A 17,749-nucleotide genomic window follows, 5' to 3' on the forward strand; every position below is an offset into this window, starting at 1 on the left:
GGTCTCGCTCTGTCGCCCAGGCTGGAGTGCACTGGCGCCATCAGGGCTCATTGCAGCCTCGACCTCCCGGGCTCAAGCGATCCTCCCACCTCAGCCCCACAAAGTGTTGGGATTACAGGCGTGAGCCACAACACCTCGCCTATCTGTAACTTTCTAGTAACTGCATCCAATGGTTGGCTTTCAGCCCTTGCTTGACTCAACCTCTCTCCCCTTCTTGAAAGTCTCTTCCCTAAGCTTCTGTGATCCACATGCCTCTGCTCCTCTTTTCTCTCTGGCTATGCATGTGTCCTCTTCTCCTTACCTGATGGCCTTGTCTTTACTTTTCCTGCATGATTTCCTCTGCTCCATTCCACCCCCTGACCCAGGTGCTGATGATTTCCATGTCTCCAGCCGGGATCTATCCTGCTTTTAAAACAGTTCAGTGTCCCTAGACACTGTCTGCACCCCAGCTCCGGAAACGGGCATCATGCTCACTATCTGCCCCCACATCCAAACTGGTAATTAAGTCATTTATTCAGTTAGTCTACAAATATGGATCAAGTGTCTCCTGTTCTAGGGACTTAGGATGTCAGTGAACAAAATAAAGATCTCTGCCTTTGTGGAGCTTATCCTAGTAGATGTGACAGCAAACCATAGACATAAGTGAAAAATCTAATATGCTGGAAGATGATCAGTGCTATAGGAAAAAAGTAGAACAGAATAAAGGGGATCAGGATGTGGTGGGGTACTTGAAGCTGGTTGCAGTATCAGCAAGGATAATCGGGTAAGCTTCCTTGAGAAGGTGAGATTTGAGCAAAGACTTAAAGGAAGTGAGGTTATGAGCCAAGTGGATGTCTGGGTAAAGAGTTACAGCTCAATAAAGGTGGAGCGGTGCTGCTTTGTTGAAGGATATGAGTGTGGCTATAGTGGAACTAGTGAAGGGTGTGTAGGAGGAGAGAGGCCAGGGCAAGATGGCATTGGCCATCACAGGGACCTTGGCTTTTCCTCTGAGTGATGTGAGAAGTCATTGGAGGGTGCTGAGCAGAGGTGTGACATGCCCTGACTTAGGTGTAATAAAGTCACTCCAGGCCAGGCATGGTGGCCCACCCTGTAATCCCAGCACTTTGGGATGCCGAAGTGGTCGGATCACGAGGTGACGAGATCGAGACCATCGTGGCTAACACGGTGAAACCCTGTCTCTAATAAAAAATACAAAAATTGGCTGAGCGTGGTGGCAGGCGCCTGTAGTCCCAGCTACTCAGGAGGCTGAGGCAGGAGAATGGCGTGAACCCAGGAGGCGCAGCTTGCATCAAGCGGAGATTATGCCACTGCACTCCAGCCTGGGCAACAGAGCAAGACTCAGTCTCAAAAAAACCTAAAAATAAAAAAAATAAAGTCACTCCAGCTCCTGTGTTGGAATAATCTGTAGTGGGGAGGAAGGCAAGTGTGGGAGCAGGGAAACCAGTTGGGAGGCTCTGGTGGTGCATTAGGCAAGAGAGGACATCCTGTTGGTTCTACCTCCTGAGTGTCTCTAGAATTCATTCTTTCCTTGCCATTTTCACTGCCACTGTCCTAGTCCAGACCATCATCATCTCATGCCTGGGAAAATGCAACAGTCCCCTTTCCTGTGCTTTCCTCCTCATCTGTTATCCATACAACGGCCAGAGAGATCTCCTGACACCTGAGCTCACATCTTGCCTTCCCTCCCACACTCTGCCCTTCAGGCATAATGCCCAGTTTGTGGGGCCTCAGGTGTACCATCCCTACCGTGCCCCAGGCGGGCCCATCACCTTTTGCATATGTCTTTCCTTCTTCCAGGAACGTCTTTCTCCTCAAATATCACAAAAAGCATTGCCTACTTCCTCAGGCTGGGTGGAGTGCATGCCATCATGGCTGGCTAATTAAAAAAAATTTTTTTTGTAGTGACAAGGTCTTGCTATCAGGTCCAGGCTGCTTTTGAACTCCTGGGCTCAAGCAATCCTCCTGACTTGGCCTCCCAAAGTATTGGGATTACAGGCATGAGCCACCATGCCTCGAAAAAAAGCAGTTGTACTTCTAAGTACTAACGATAAGCAATCAGAAATTGAAAATTTCAAAATACTACTTACATAGCTTCAAAAAATCAAATGTTTGGCCAGGCACGGTGGCTCACGCCTGTAATCCCAGCACTTTGGGAGGCTGAGGCAGGCAGATCACTTGAGGTCAGGAGTTCGAGACCAGCCTGGCCAACACGGTGAAACCCCGTCTCTACTAAAAATACAAAAACTAGCCAGGCGTGGCCGGGTGCAGTGGCTCATGCCTGTAATCCCAGCACTTTGGGAGGCCGAGGCGGGCAGATCATGAGGTCAAGAGATTGAGACCATCCTGGCTAACACGGTGAAACCCCGTCTCTACTAAAAATACAAAAAAAAAATTAGCCGGGCATGGTGGCAGGTGCCTGTAGTCCCAGCTACTTGGGAGGCTGAGGCAGGAGAATGGTGTGAATCCAGGAGGCAGAGCTGGCAGTGAGCCGAGACCGCGCCACTACACTCCAGCCTCGGTGACAGAGCGAGACTCCATCTCAAAAAACAAAACGAAACAAAACAAAAAACTAGCCAGGCGTGGTGGCATGCGCCTGTAATCCCAGCTACTCAGGAGGCTGAGGCAGGAGAATCACTTGAAACCGGAAGACAGAGGTTGCAGCGAGCTGAGATTGCGCCACTGCACTCCAGCCTGGGTGAAAGAATGAAACTCCGTCTCAAAAAAAAAAAAGCAAATGTTTAATAATAAAATATAATCAAAGATGTGCAAGACCTGTACACTGAAGAGTATAAAACATTGCTGAAAGTAAAGATCCAATAAATGGAGAGATATACTATATCCATGGATCAGAGTACTCCATACTCCTATGATGTCAATTTCTCCCAAATTGATTTATAGGGTTAATGCCATTCCAATCAAAATCTCAGTAGGCATTTTTAAAAAATTGATGCTGATTCTAAAATATATGAAAATTCAAAAGACCTATAATTTCCAAGACAACCTTGCAAAGTGTAAACAAAGTTGGAGAACTTATACTACCTGATTTTAAGACTTACTATAGGCTGGGCGTGGTGGCTCATGCCTGTAATCCCAGCACTTTGGGAGGCTGATGTGGGCGGATCACCTGAGGTCAAGAGTTTGAGACCAGCCTGGCCAACATGGTAAAACCCTGTCTCTACTAAAAATACAAAAATAAGCTGGGCGTGTTGGTGCGTGCCTGTAATGCCAGCCACGAACCTCTAATCCCAGCTACTCGGGAGGGTGAGGCAGGAGAATCACTTGAACCCGGGGGCAGAGATTGCAGTGAACCAAGATCCCACCATTGCACTCCAGCCTGGGTGACAAAATGAGACTCTGTCTCAAAAAAAAAAAAAAAAAAAGACTACTATAAAGCTACAGTGATAAGACAGTGTGGTTTTTGGTGTAAAGACAGACATGTAGGTTAGTGAAACAGAATGCAGTCCAGAAATAGAATAACATTTATATTGATTTTCTTTTTTTTTTTGAGACGGAATCTCGCTCTGTCGCCCCGGCTGGAGTGCGGTGGCGCCATCTCCGTTCACTGCAAGCTCCGCCTCCCGGGTTCTCGCCATTCTCCTGCCTGAGCCTCCTGAGTAGCTGGGACTATAGGCGCCCACTACCACGCCTGGCAAATTTTTTGTATTTTTAGTAGAGACGGAGTTTCACCGTATTAGCCAGGATGGTCTCGATCTCCTGACCTCGTGATCCGCCTGCCTCGGCCTCCCAAAGTGCTGGGATTACAGGCGTGAGCTACCGTGCCCCGCAATATATTGATTTTCAATATAGGTAACAAGGCAATTCGATGGTGAAAGATGATTTTTCTTTCTTTCTTTTTTTTTTTTGAGACAGAGTCTTGCTCTGTCACCCAGGCTGGAGTGCAGTTGGTGTGATTTTTGTGATTTTGGCTCACTGAAACCTCCACCTCCTGGGGTTCAAGCATTTCTCCTGCCTCAGCCTCCCAAGTAGCTGGGATTACAGGCGCGTGTCACCACACCCAGCTAATTTTTGTATTTTTAGTAGAAACGGAGTTTCACCATGTTTGTCAGGCTGGTCTGGAACTCCTGACCACAGGTGATTCGCCTGCCTCAGTCTCCCAAAGTGCTGGGATTACAGGCATGAGCCACCGTGCCTGGCTAAAAGATGATTTTTCAACAGAAGTGCTGAAATAATTGGATATCCATAAGAAAACAAAAAACCTCATTCCCTACCTTGCATCATATACATCACTTAACTTGAAATGAACCGTAGGTCTAAATGTAAAACCTAAAACTATAATATCTCTAGAAGAAGATAAAAAAATCTTAGTAATGTTGGGTTAGGCAAAAATGTCTTAAATAGGATACAAATAGCATAAACTATCAAAGAAACAAATTGATAAATTGGATTTAATCCTAACTAAACACTTTAGCTGTTCAAATGACAGTTAAAAGGAGAAAAATTGGGAGAAAATATTTGCCAAGCGTATATCTGACAAAGGACTCATATTGCGAATACATAAAGTAGTCTTATAACTTAATAATAAAAAAATGAAAAGCTAATACAAAATGGGCCAACATTTTGAGCAGACATTTAATCAAAGATATTCAGATGAGAATAATCCCATAAAAATGTGCTCAACACCATCAATTATTAGATAAATTCATTGAAAGCAATGCCATACTATTACTACTAGAATAGTTAAATTTAAAAGATGTCATACAAAGTGGTGGTAATGATGTGGAACACCTAGAACTCTCTTAGATTGCTGGTGGGAATACAAAACGGTATAGCCATGTTGAAAAAAGGTTTGGTAATTTCTTACAAAGTTAAATATACATTTACCATATGACCCAGCAATTCCATTCTTAAGTTACCCAAGATAAATGCAAATATATGTTCATACAACTAGTGACAGAGAGCATCTCAAGTAGTTGCCAGGGACAGAGGCTGGGGGAGAGGACAGATTGCTCTATGGCACAAGCAAACTTTTTGGATAGTGGAAACATTCTATCTATCATGATAGTGGTGGTAATTACCTGACTTATACACGTTTGTTAAAGCACACCAAATTGTGTAAGTGGCTAATCTTATTGTATGTTAAAACTGGCAAATCTTATTGTATTAACATACAATTATACCTCAGTTAAGTTGACATAAAAGTTGTTGAAAGCAAACTTACATTTTGACCTAGATTTTCCCCTTTCAGGAATCTATCTTGTTGAAGAGCTTGTACGTGACCCCAAAGATTTTAAGTCCAAGGATGATTGCCACGGCATTGTTTGAAATAGTAAAACAAGACAATAGAACCACATATCCATTAGGGAGAGAATGGTTAGGTCTGTCTTTTAAATTTTTATTTGTTTGTTTGTTTATTGTATTTTTTGTAGAGAGACAGAGTCTTGCCATGGTTGCCCAGGCTGGTCTCCAACTCCTGAGCTCAAGCAATCCTCTCAGCCTTGGCAACATAGTGAGACCCCCCTCCTACAAAAAATAAATTATCCAGGTGTGGTGGCAGGTGGCTGTAGTCTCAGCTACTCAAGAGGCTGTGGTGGGAGGATTGCTCAAGCCCAGGAGTTCGAGGCTGCAGTGAGCTATGATCCTAAGATAATGCCACTGCACTCCAGCCAGAGTGATAGAGAGATACCCTATCTCTAAAAGAAAGAAAAAGAAAAGAAAATGGTTAATAAGCACAAAAAATATGTTAAACTCACTGTTCATTAGGGAGATGTAAATCAAAACCATAGAGAGATGATTTCATACCCACTAAAATCATTGTGATAAAAAAAAGACCAACAATAACAAGTGTTGGCAAGATGTGGAGAAATTGGCACCCTTATATATTTCTGGTGGGAATGTAAAATAGTGTAAATGCTTTGGAAAACAGTTTGGCAGTTCTTCAGTAAATTAAACATAAAATTACCATATGACCCAGAAATTCTACCTCTAGGTATATGTTCAAGAGAACTGAAAACATCTGGTCATACAAACACTTGTACAAGAACATTCGTAGCAGCATTATTCATAATAGCCAAAAAGTACAAACAACCCAAATGTCCATGAATGGCTAAACAAAATGTAATGTATCCACACAATGGAGTATTATTTAGCCATAAACAGCAATGAAGTACTGCTTCATGCTACAACATTGATGAACCTTGAAAACCCTGTGCTCAGTGAAAAAAGCATTCATATCACTGCACTTATGTTACATGTCCAGAATAGACAAGTCCACACAGACAGAAGTAGTTAGTGGTTGTCAAGGGCTGGTGGCATGGGGAATGGGGCCTGACTGCTAATTGGTATGGGGTTTATTATTTGAGGAGTGATAAAAATGTTCTTGAGGAGATAGTGGCTATGCTTGCACAATTTTGTGAGTATACTAAAAACGACTGAATTGTATACTTTATTTATTTTGAGACATGGTCTCGCTCTGTTGCGAAAGTTGGAGTGCAGTGGCGCGGTCATGGCTCACTGCAGCCTGGAACTCCTGGTCTCAAGTGATCCTGCCACCTCAGCCTCCCAAGTGGCTGACACTACAGGCACATGCCACCATGCCTGGCTAATTTTTTTTTATTTTTAGTAGAGACAGAGTCTCACTCTGTTGCCCAGGCTGGTCTTGAACTCCTGACCTCAAGTGATCCTTCCACCTCAACCTCCCAAAATGCTGGGATTCAGATATGAGCCACCACACCTGGCTGAATTGTAGACTTTAAAATAATGAATTGTGGTATGTTAATTACATCAATAAAAAAGGTAAGGAAATAACAAAGACAAAATAGAAATTAAGAATAGACGACAGGCGCAGTGGCTCACGCCTGTAATCCCAGCACTTTAGGAGCCTGAGGCAGGCGAATCATGAGGTCAGGAGTTTGAGAACAGCCTGGCCAACATGGTGAAACCCCATCTCTACTAAAAATACAAAAAATTACCTGGGCGTGGTGGCGGGCACCTGTAATCCCAGCTACTTGGGAGGCTGAGGCAGGAGAATCGCTTGAATCCAGGAGGCAGAGGTTGCAGTGACCTGAGATCTCGCCATTGTACTCCAGCTCAAGCAACAGTGCGAGACTCTGTCTAAAAAAAAAAAAAAAAAAAAAAAAGAAAATAGATAAAGTTAAAATAGAATACAACAAAGTTGAAAGCTGGCTCTTTGAATAAGCTAATAAGATAGACAAATCTCCAGAGAGACTGGTCAAGAAAATAAGAAATAAGGTTTGCACAAGCAAATAATATAATGAATGAAAACAGCAATAAACAGACACAGACACAGCAGAAATTTAAAAATAATGAGAATGCAGTAGGTGCAATTTTATGGCAATACATTTGAAAATTTAGGAGAAATAGACAATTTCCTAGAAAATAAAAGATGCACTAAAACTGACCTAAGACACAACAGAAAACATGAATTGATAAGTATTTTTTTATTTTATTTTATTTTTGAGATGGAGTCTTCCTCTGTTGCCCAGGCTGGAGTGTAGTGGCATGATCTCAGCTCACTGTAACCTCCTCCTCCTGGGTTCAAGCGATTCTCCTGCCTCAGCCTCCCAGGTAGCTGCGACTACAGGCGCCCGCCACCACACCCAGCTAATTTTTTGTATTTTTAGTAGAGACAGGGTTTCACCATGTTGGCCAGTATGGTCTCCATCTCTTGACCTTATGATCCACCTGCCTCGGCCTCCCAAAGTGCTGGGATTACAGGTGTGAGCCACCACACCAGGCTTTTTTTTGAGACAGTGTCTTGCTCTATCACCCAGGCTGCTGGAGTGCAGTGGCATGATCAGGGCTCACTGCAGCCTCAAACTCCTGGGTTCAAGTGATCTTCCCACCTCAGCCCTGCAGAGTAGCTGGGACTACAGGCACGCGCCACCGTGCCTGGCTAATTTTTGTACTTTTTGTAGATACGGGGTTTTGCCATGTTACCCTGGCTGGTCTCAAACTCCTTGGCTCACGCAATCCACCTGCCCTGGCCTTCCAAAGTGTTGAGATTACAGTCATGAGCTGCTGCGTTCGACTTAAAGTTTTTCAACATTTTTGACAACAACATCTGGATTCTCACATTCTCCCTCCATGAAAGAGAAAATGAGGAACTATTCTCTCTCTTCCATGGTGGAACACTCCAGGTACTTCCAGCCTGGGAGGCCAGACCCTCCAACTTTCCCTGAATGACCCCCCACCAAGAAGTGTGCATTGGATGTGGGACTGACCACACATGAGGTCAGTTTGTCTGTCTGTTGGTCTGTCTAGACTGCCTTTGGACTTCCCTTGCCTCTGATCTCATTCCTTCAATTAACAAACATTTACTGAGGGCCTACTGTGTTCAGGCCCCGGGCCAGGTTCTGAGGACATTATGGAGAACAAAATACATTCCCTGACCTTATGGAGCTTTCAGTCTCATGGTAGAGAGATCCACAAGCTAATTGCAGGGTATTTGACTATCTGCTGAATGAATGCATTAGTGGAAGAATGAATAAGTAAAAGCTACATTGTCCAAATTCCTGTCCTGTCAGAATTGATGTTGACATGCTTTTTTTTTTGAGATGGTCACTTACTTTAACAACAGTACTTATACCATGTTATCACCATGAAATGTAAATTCAGGTTAGACAAGAGAATTTCACAAATGTAATAACATTCTATAGTTTATGAAAGTTTGGGTATACTGTCTGGCCAAACCAGCTTGCTCATAAGTCATTAATCAATTCCATTATAGGTAATTTGATTAGTTTAATGTTTGTAATTCTTATGGAAAAAATAAGCAATGCACACATTTAAAAAGTGTTCATTGGGCTGGGCACGGTGGCTCATGCCTGTAATCCCAGCACTTTGAGAGGCTGAGGCTGGCGGATCACGAGGTCAAAATCGAGACCATCCTGGCCAACATGGCGAAACCCCGTCTTTACTAAAAATATGAAAATTAGCCAGGCATGGTGGTGTGCACCTGTAGTCCCAGCTACTCAGGAGGCTGAGACAGGAGAATCGCTTGAACCCATGTGGTGGAGGTTGCAGTAAGCCGAGATCACACCACTGCACTCCAGCCTGGTGACAGAGCGTGACTCCGTCTCAAAAATAAATAAATAAATAAAAAGTGTTCATTTACCTTTGCATGAGTGCTTAAATACATATTTCTATCTCAAGATGACATTTAAAAATCATTCAGCTAGGCCGGGCGCGGTGGCTCACGCTTGTAATCCCAGCACTTTGGGAGGCCGAGGCGGGTGGATCACGAGGTCAGGAGATCGAGACCACGGTGAAACCTCGTCTCTACTAAAAATACAAAAAAATTAGCCGCGCGTGGTGGCGGGCGCCTGTAGTCCCAGCTACTCGGAGAGGCTGAGGCAGGAGAATGGCGTGAACCCGGGAGGCGGAGCTTGCAGTGAGCCGAGATCGCGCCACTGCACTCCAACCTGGGTGACACAGCGAGACTCTGCCTCAAAAAAAAAAAAAAAAAAAAAGAAAGAAAATAAAAATCATTCAGCTATAACAGCAGCAAAAATATAATTCTGCAATTACAAAATAACTGAACTCGAATCCATAAGTTATTCTCATGTTTACAACTGTGATTCTTTAATAAATACCACTACTATGCAGCTATAATGTAAGCTTTCTAGATTTGGTTTAAACACACACACATAGATACTGTCAGTTGTGGGAAGCTTTACAAGTTATATTCCATACACTTTTTGGACGGAGTTCTGAAAGAGCCAGCCAGTCCACAAGACAGGCAGAAAAAAGTTAAATTAACTGGGGCAAATAGGACTCTTATATAACATCCAAAACATGTGAGATCCTGCAGCAAACTGGGAGTACTTCAGGGTTGGCCTGTTATCTCCTTTAGAACTAAGTTCATCTTCACGATTGAAGAAGGTGGACATTTCAACACCATCTAGTGCATTTAGGTGACATGTTTCTTTTATGCTAACTTGATTTCCTTGAATGACCTAGTTAGTAAACTAGTCACTAGTAATTCAGTCACCAGGCAAATCAAGCCTGCAAGAAAGGAAGCCAATATTCAAAATGCCGTGTTACCATCTAAACCCACTCAAATAGTTTATTTTCCACAATAACACATAACTTCAATAATGAGACGTCTAACTAAAGCAAACTCCTCCAACAAGACCAAGACAGCATCTCTTCTTCTAAGGCTTAGGTTTTGCCCAGAATTCTCGATACATGGAATAGCCCATACCGACAGTCATTGCTCCTACAACAAAGCCTTGGGCTGCCACACGCATGTGGATCAGATGAAGGGACATTTGAGTATTTCCCCTGCTCTTCAATTTGTGTAATCCATATGTAACAAGTGCTGCAAAACCTGCTATTCCAACAGGTACCAATAGTGCCTCTTTAGCTTTACGAAGAGGTTTGGATCCCTGAGCTTCATCGTATGAAGAAAGGGAAACATCTGTGTCTGTTGATATAGTGACTGCTTGAAGAATCTCGCAGCTGGGCGCTGTGGCTCACGCCTGTAATCCCAGCACTTTGGGAGGCTGAAACGGGTGGATCACGAGGTCAGGAGATCGAGACCACCCTGGCCAATATGGTGAAACCCCGTCTCCACTAAAAATACAAAAATTAGCTGGGCATGGTGGCACGGGCCTGTAGTCCCAGCTACTTGGCAGGCTGAGGCAGGAGAATAGCTTGAACCCAGGAGGCAGAGGTTGCAGTGAGCCAAGATCGCACCATTGCACTCCAGCCTGGGCGACAGAGTGAGACTCCATCTCAAAAAAAAAAAAAAAAAAAAAAAAAAAAGAAGAAGAAAACCTCTCACACCTGATGTCAACATTCTTTTAGTTAATATTTAACATGTTTTTATTGAGCACCAAGTATGTGACAGATTTAGAGCAAGGGTTTTTACAGGGCATACAACATAACACCCTGTCCTTCCCTGCCCAAGTTTAGTACCATCTGAAAAACAGACATATATGATAGAGATAAAAATGTTACTTCTGTAACCAATAGAGTTGTTGAGAAAATGCCATTTGAAGTCCCTGTACCCGTTCCAGAGTTGCACAGACTTACCCACTCTGCTCCCAAAGGTTTCTCCTTCTTTTGATGTAGGGTAGGCAAGCCCCCAAATAGGGGCTTAGCCTGGGAGGGTTCTTGGCTTTGTCCAGGAAACAATTCCAGGGTGAGCCAGTGCTGTTACACAGACACTTTTAGTGAAGTGGCAGTGCACAGCATCAGCAGATGTGCTGTTCCTTGTACACCAGGGCTACCCCGAGTAGCAGCTCAGAGGCAGTTCTGCAGTCATATTTATACCCACTTTTAATTATATGCAAATTAAGGAGCAGATTATGCAGAAATTTCTAAAAATAGGGTGGTAACTTCTGAGTCATTTGGTCATTAACACAAAAAGAGGCAGTAACTTCCAGGTATTACCATGGCAATGGTAAACTGACATGGCACACTGGTGGGTGTGTCTTACGGAAAGCTGCCTCCACCCCATCCCTGTTTTAGCAAGTCCTCAATTTGTTCTGGTGTCCCAGCCCCACCTCCAGAATCGAGAGCTGCCTCCTACCTCACTTTGGGTCCCATACATAGTTGCTTCTAACAACTTCACCAAGAAAAGTCTCTTCTCTACTTCTTGGGAGGGGTGAGTGAAAGTGGGACAAGGCCACTTTTCTGCAGTGTTAGTTACTCCAGAAAAGGCCCACCATGCGGAAACAGATATAATGAGAAATAATCCTTAGTTTGTGTTAATCAAACCCAGTCAGTTATCCAACCAATCAGTCAATTCCTCAATCCAAGCAGCATGAAACTGCACTCCTAGTTAGGTTTGTGGATTATAAATGCTCATAAATTCCTTATCCCTTCCCTCATGGAAAGGTGGGGTTTACTTCTCCACCCCCTTAATTCTGTACTTGGCCTATGACTTGCTTTGAACCAGTAGAATATGGTGGAAATGATGCTGTGTGCAATTCTGGGCTTACCCTTTAAGACAGAACTGGCAGCGTCTGTTTTCTTGGTGGAATTCATGGTGGAATTCAGCCACCATGCTGTGAGGAAGCCCAAGCAGTCCTGTGGGGAGGCCCATGTAGAGGAGAATCAAAGCTCCATTCTCAGCCTTTTGGGTAGGATCAAGTGTAGTATCTGTTTTATCAGTTTAATATCTGATATGTCCTCTATTCGAGGACACAATCTATATTAAATAGATTTTTGGAACTAAGAGATGGAATAGGAGCTTGCCCCACCCACTCCACACATTTACCTAGCATTGCAGTACCTCCAGGAACAGTGTACCCCTAAGGGGAGATAAAGTTTAAAAATGAAAAAAATAGGGAATGAAAAGCTCTAGTCCTACCATCCAATTGGCTTGGGGAATTTAAATAAATAAATAAATAAATAAATAGCTCTAGCCAACATCAACTTGCCAGCCATTGGAGCGCACCATCTTTGAAGGGTCCTCCAGCTCCAAGGATGGAGCTGGAGGCACAAGAAGAGCTGTCTCAACCAGGCCTTGCCCAAATTGCATAATGGTAAGAAAATAAATGATTGTTATTGTCATAAGCCTCTAGGTTTGGAAGTGGCTTGTTTCACAGCCCTAATCTAATTTGACTCTCTGTTCTCGGCGCCAGACCCAGGGCCTGCTACAGAATAAGAACTCAGGGAGTGTTGAAGAAGTGAGTCAGCAAATGATTGGGCTGAGCGTGGTGGCTCACACCTGTAATCCCAGCACTTTGGGAGGCCGAGGCAGGTGGATCACCTGAGTGAGGTCAGGAGTTCAAGACCAGCCTGGCCAACAGGATGAAACCCCATCTCTACTAGAAATATAAAAATTAGCCAGGTATGGTGATGCGCACCTGTAATCCCAGCTACTCAGGAGGCTGAAGCAGAAGAATCGCTTGAACCCAGGAAGTCGAGGTTGCAGTGAGCCAAGATAGCACCACTGCACTCCAGCCTGGCCAACAGAGTTAGACTCGGTCTCAAAAAAAAAAAAAAGATTGGATTGTCTAAGTGGGTGATGGATGATTGAATGGTTGGATAAGTGAATTGTGTTAAGCCTGACAGGTCTAGAGTGATGAGCTGTGGCAGAATCAGGGACTCAGAGTCCAGCAGCTTCAAGGAGGATGAGAAGCCATCTCTGCTGAATTGTTATAAATAATTTCCTGGGAAGGGTCCCTGGCAGATCTACTTGGAGTGGCATGTCACAGGCAGTGCATACTCAGCTGCTCAAGTGAGACACTAGCTGCAAGCCCAGAATCTGGAAAGCTCCACAGTGCAGTGGGCCCAGCCTTACTATCCCTGCTGGAACCACACGAGCAGAAGGAATGCCCGAGGGCTGCTACCTGTCTCCCTTGACTCCACTTGGTTCCAAATGTAAGTCTCACATGATTGAAACCGTGGAAGGAGGCTGGGCACGGTGCCTCTCACCTATAATCCCTGCACTTTGGGAGGCCAAGGGGGCGGATCACCTGAAGTCAGGAGTTCAAGACCAGCCTGACCAACATGAAGAAACCCCATCTTTACTAAAAATAAAAAATTAGCCAGGCATAGTGGCACATGCCTGTAATCCCAGCTACTTGGGAGGCTGAGGCAGGAGAATCACTTGAACCCAGGAGGCAGAGATTGTGGTGAGCGAGATCACACCACTGCACTCCAGCCTGGGTAATAAGAGTGACACTCAGTCTGAAAAAAAAAACTAGAAGGAATATCTGGAACTCATGCGTTTTTTTTTTTTTTTTGGTTTTTTTTTTTTTTACCGTTCCAGCCTCTCTGGTCCAGGCAGCCAGCTGGGAGGAGGCTCAGTGATAAGTGTGAGCTTGCTAATCTGACAAGGGCCTTTCTAAGGGGGCATTTGGATTTCTGCATGATCTGCCTCCAGCCTGCCTCCTAACCCCACCAAATCCTCATCATGCACTTCGTTATTTATTTATTTATTTATTTTTGAGACGGAGTCTCACCCTTGTCGACCAGGCTAGAATGCAATGGCGTGATCTCGACTCACTACAAGTTCCACCTCCCGGTTTTAAGCAATTTTCCTGCCTCAGCCTCCTGAGTAGCTGGGATTACAGGTACCTGCCACCATGCCCAGTTAATTTTTGTATTTTTAGTAGAGATGGGATTTCATATGCTGGCCAGGCTGGTCTCGAACTCTTGACCTCAGCTGATCCACCCACCTCAGCCTCCCAAAGTACTGGGACTACAGGCATGAGCCACTGTGCCCGGCCCTCATCATGCACTTTGTATTGTGGTCAAACTTAACTTGTCTCATTCCCCAGACTCTGCTTGCCTCTTCAGCCTAGCTATCTTCACTTTTGCTCAAACCTATATAAAGTAGCATGCTTTTCCCTTTCTTCTTTGTCTGGAAAATTCTTAGTGCACACCCTTAGACATTTCCAGCATCAGCCATGAACCTGAGTGAGTCTCTCCCCACCACATGGTGCCTACAGCATTTGTCCCTATGTGAACACAGCCCTTATGACCCTGCATTGTAATCACTTCTGTGGCTGTGACATCCTTCAGGGCAGGGCTGACAATAATAAAAATAACTACCACTTACACGCTGTGATAGTTTGAATAACTCACACACCCCTTATGTTGGGCAGTTACAGTTTTAACCTTTATGTCAATTCTGAGTCAGGTACTATTATCATATCGGTTTCATAGATGAAGAAACTGAGGCTCAGAGAGATTAAGTAACTTGCCTGAGGTTTGCCCAACTAATAGGGAAAGACAAAGTCAAGATTTAAGCCCAGGTCGGGTGCGGTGCCTCACGCCTGTAATCCCGGCACTTTGAGAGGGCAAGGGGGTGGATCACCTGAGGTCAGGAGTTCGAGACCAGCCTGGCCAACATGGTGAAATCCCATCTCTACTAAAAATACAAAAATTAGCCGGGCATTGGGGGTGGATGCCTGTAGCCCCAGCTACTCGGAAGGCTGAGGCATGAGAATTGCTTGAACCCAGGAGGCAGAGGTTGCAGTGAGCCAAGATTGCACTACTGCACTCCAGCCTGGGTGACAGAGCGAGATTCCTTCTCAAAAAAAAAAAAAAAAAAAAAAAAAAGTCTTAAGCCCAGACAGGGTGGCCTCATGGCCCTTCTCTCAACCCCCACGCTTTGTAACAGGTCCATTTTCTCATCCCCATGGCAACTAGCCATTTTATTACTGAGAAAACAGATATTCTTGAGGTTACAGAAAGGAAGAAAAATAAGAAAAGAAAACAGATGTTCGGAGAGGCTAAGAAAGTCAGCCAGAGTCACCCTGCTGGCGTGTGGCCGGGAGGCACTCTATCTACTTCCCTGACACTGCGCTGCACCTCCAGTGAGGGCCTGTGGTGACTTCTTCCTCCTATCGAAGCAGTGTCTCGGGGCTGAGTCATTCCCAGCGGTTTCTGTGCAAAGCTAGGGAACAGCCACCTCAGGCCCCTTGGCAGGCTGCCACCCTAGGCAGTTGTCTCGAGTCTGGGTGTCCTCGGAGGGCAGAGCAGGGACTGGAGGCTGATGTCTCTTCCCTCTGCCAGGGCACAGGCAGCCAGGCAGTGAGGCCACATTAGGACTCAATCCAGGCTGGCCTGAGCATCTGAGAAAGGGAAGTAGGATAGAGGGGCAGGCTGGGGACAGATCCATGTGCAACATAGATCACCCAAGACTAGTACAAAGAAAGGGGCTGGGGCACTAAGGTACAGGTTGGGCAATCAGCACACAGTATGTGCCAGGTGCAGGGCTGGGTGCTGGGATTCCGGGGTGAGCAAAAAGACACCTGCTCTCATGAGACTCTTGCCCAGTGCAGGAAATTCAGAGCACATACCTTTTCTCCTACCGCTCACACTTGCTCCTCCTGCCTTTTCATTTTTCCTTCCAGCTAGAATGGGTGGAGTTTCCCTCTTCCCATTCATTCACTCGATTATTCACCCAAGTATTTATCCAGTGCCCACCTTGAACCAGGTCTTGTTCTAAGTGTTATGAATGTATTAGCAAATGAAATAGAAAAAGTCCCTCCCTTATGAAGCTTACAGAATATTAAAGACAAAAAATAAACCAGGAAGCACGTAGAGAAATGATGACTTTGAGAAATCAAGAAGGGAGAGGAGGCGAGCAGAAGAGGAGGACCCAGAAGCTTTGAAAGGAAGAGAGAGGTTGGGCGTGGTGGCTCATGCCTATAATTCTAGCACTTCTGGAGGCTGAGGCAGGAGGATCACTTGATCCTAGGAGTTTGAGACCAGCCTGGGCAACATAGTGAGACCCTGTCTGTATTAAAAAATAAAAAGAAAAAAGAAAGGAGGAGAAAGATGGCCGCTCCATTCTAGTAGGAGAGGAGGCAGAGAAAGTGTGTACAGGTGCAGATTCAGGTAAAATAGAGGAGAAGAAAAAGGGAAAGAGGCTGGGCGCAGTGGCTCACACCTTAATCCCAGCATTTTGGGAGGCCAAGCGGGGTAGATTGCTTGAGCCCAGGAGTTCAAGACCAGCCTGGGCAACATGGCGAAACCCTGTCTCTACAAAAAATTAGCTGGGCTTGGTGGCACGCACCTGTGGTCCAAGTTATTCAGGAGGCTGAGGTGGGAGGATGGCTTGAGCCCAGGAGGCAGAGATTGCAGTGAGCAGAGATCGAGCCACTGCACTAAACAGCCTTGGTGACAGTGAAACCCTGTCTCAAAGCAAAGAAAGAAAAAGAAAAAGGGAAAGAAGGCATGCTGGAGCTTTGCAGAGAGAGGAGAGGGTGTGATTAGTTACTTCAGAAAGTGGAAATGTGATTCTGAATGACATTTTTGTAAGAAAAAAAGTGGAAATGCGAAGTTTCTAGACATCTGCAGTGCGATTGCCAGAAAACATGAATGGCCAAGGAGTTTTGTAGCTGAGTTGAAAGTGAAACAATCCTCTGGCTATCTGATTTCCTCTTCTTCCAGTACAGGCATCAAGTAGGATGGTTCAACCAGGACTTGAGACTCCCAGGTGAGGTGGTTTTAGGAATGCCCATGCATTCTAGATGCTCCTCCTTTCTTTCTTTCTTTTTTTTTTTAGACAGAGTCTCGCTCTGTCGCCCAGGCTGGAGTGCAGTGGCGCAATCTTGGCTCACTGCAACCTCTGCCTCCCGGATTCAAGTGATTCTCCTGCCTCAGCCTCCTGAGTAGCTAGGATTACAGGTGCGTGCCACCACGCTTGGCTGATTTTTGTATTTTTAGTAGAGATGGGGTTTCACCATGTTGGTCAGGCTGGTCTTGAACTCCTGACCTCATGATCTGCCCGCCTTGGCCTCCCAAAGTGCTGGGATTACAGGTGTGAGCCACCGTGCCCTGCCTGATACTCCTCCTTTCAAGACACGGAGCCTCGCTCCCCTCCCCCGAATGTAAACTGGACTTAGTGACTCACTTCTAAAGAATAGAATCAATGAAAGTGATGGTGAGAGACCTAGGAGAGCTGGCACAGACACACTTTGGATTCCTGTCTGCACTGTCTCTTGGATCTCTTGCTCTGGAGGAAGCCAGCTGCCATGTCATGAGACACTCAGCAGCCCTGTAGACCGGTTCACATGGTGAGGAACTGAGGCCTCCCAGCCAACAGCCATGTAAGTGAGCTACCAGGGAAAGCGATCTTCCAGCCCCACACAAACCCTCAGAAGATGGTAGCCCTGGCCAGAATCTTGCATGCAAACTTCATGAGAGACTGTGAGGCAGAACCTCCAAGTTAATGCTCCCACATTTCTGATCTACAGAAACTGTGAGATAGTAAATTGTTTTTTTCATTTAAACCACAAAGTGTGGGGTAATTTTTATTTATTTAGAGCAAAGCTGACACATTCCAGATAAGGCTCCCAAA

At 45.1% G+C, this 17,749-nt stretch overlaps 1 protein-coding gene and 1 non-coding gene across 2 annotated transcripts; one reads left to right on the top strand and one right to left on the bottom strand.

The window, feature by feature from the left end:
• Positions 1 to 9,898: 9,898 nt before the first annotated feature.
• Positions 9,899 to 11,973, bottom strand: LOC129488752 (HIG1 domain family member 1A, mitochondrial-like). Its single transcript, XM_055291308.2, has 2 exons — positions 11,928 to 11,973; positions 9,899 to 10,447 (listed from the first exon to the last, which is right to left on the bottom strand). Exons 1-2 carry the CDS (start codon positions 11,971 to 11,973, stop codon positions 10,134 to 10,136), a joined length of 360 nt encoding a protein of 119 aa, XP_055147283.1. The 3' UTR covers positions 9,899 to 10,133.
• Positions 11,974 to 12,048: 75 nt separating this feature from the next.
• On the top strand, positions 12,049 to 12,242 carry LOC129461785 (U2 spliceosomal RNA). Its single transcript, XR_008650691.1, has one exon. It is a non-coding gene; the product is annotated as a U2 spliceosomal RNA (small nuclear RNA).
• Positions 12,243 to 17,749: the final 5,507 nt, after the last annotated feature.

Source organism: Symphalangus syndactylus, chromosome 1 (assembly GCF_028878055.3).
Source record: "Symphalangus syndactylus isolate Jambi chromosome 1, NHGRI_mSymSyn1-v2.1_pri, whole genome shotgun sequence".
In the NCBI taxonomy this organism is placed as follows: Eukaryota; Metazoa; Chordata; class Mammalia; order Primates; family Hylobatidae; genus Symphalangus; species Symphalangus syndactylus.

Coding starts and splice junctions, on each gene's coding strand:
- LOC129488752 (XM_055291308.2), bottom strand. CDS start 11,973: ATGAATTCCACCAAGAAAACAGACGCTGCCAGTTCTGTCTTAAAGG. Junction 10,448..11,927: donor TGCCAGTTCTGTCTTAAAGG/GTAAGCCCAGAA, acceptor CGTGAGCCACAG/CGCCCAGCTGCGAGATTCTT.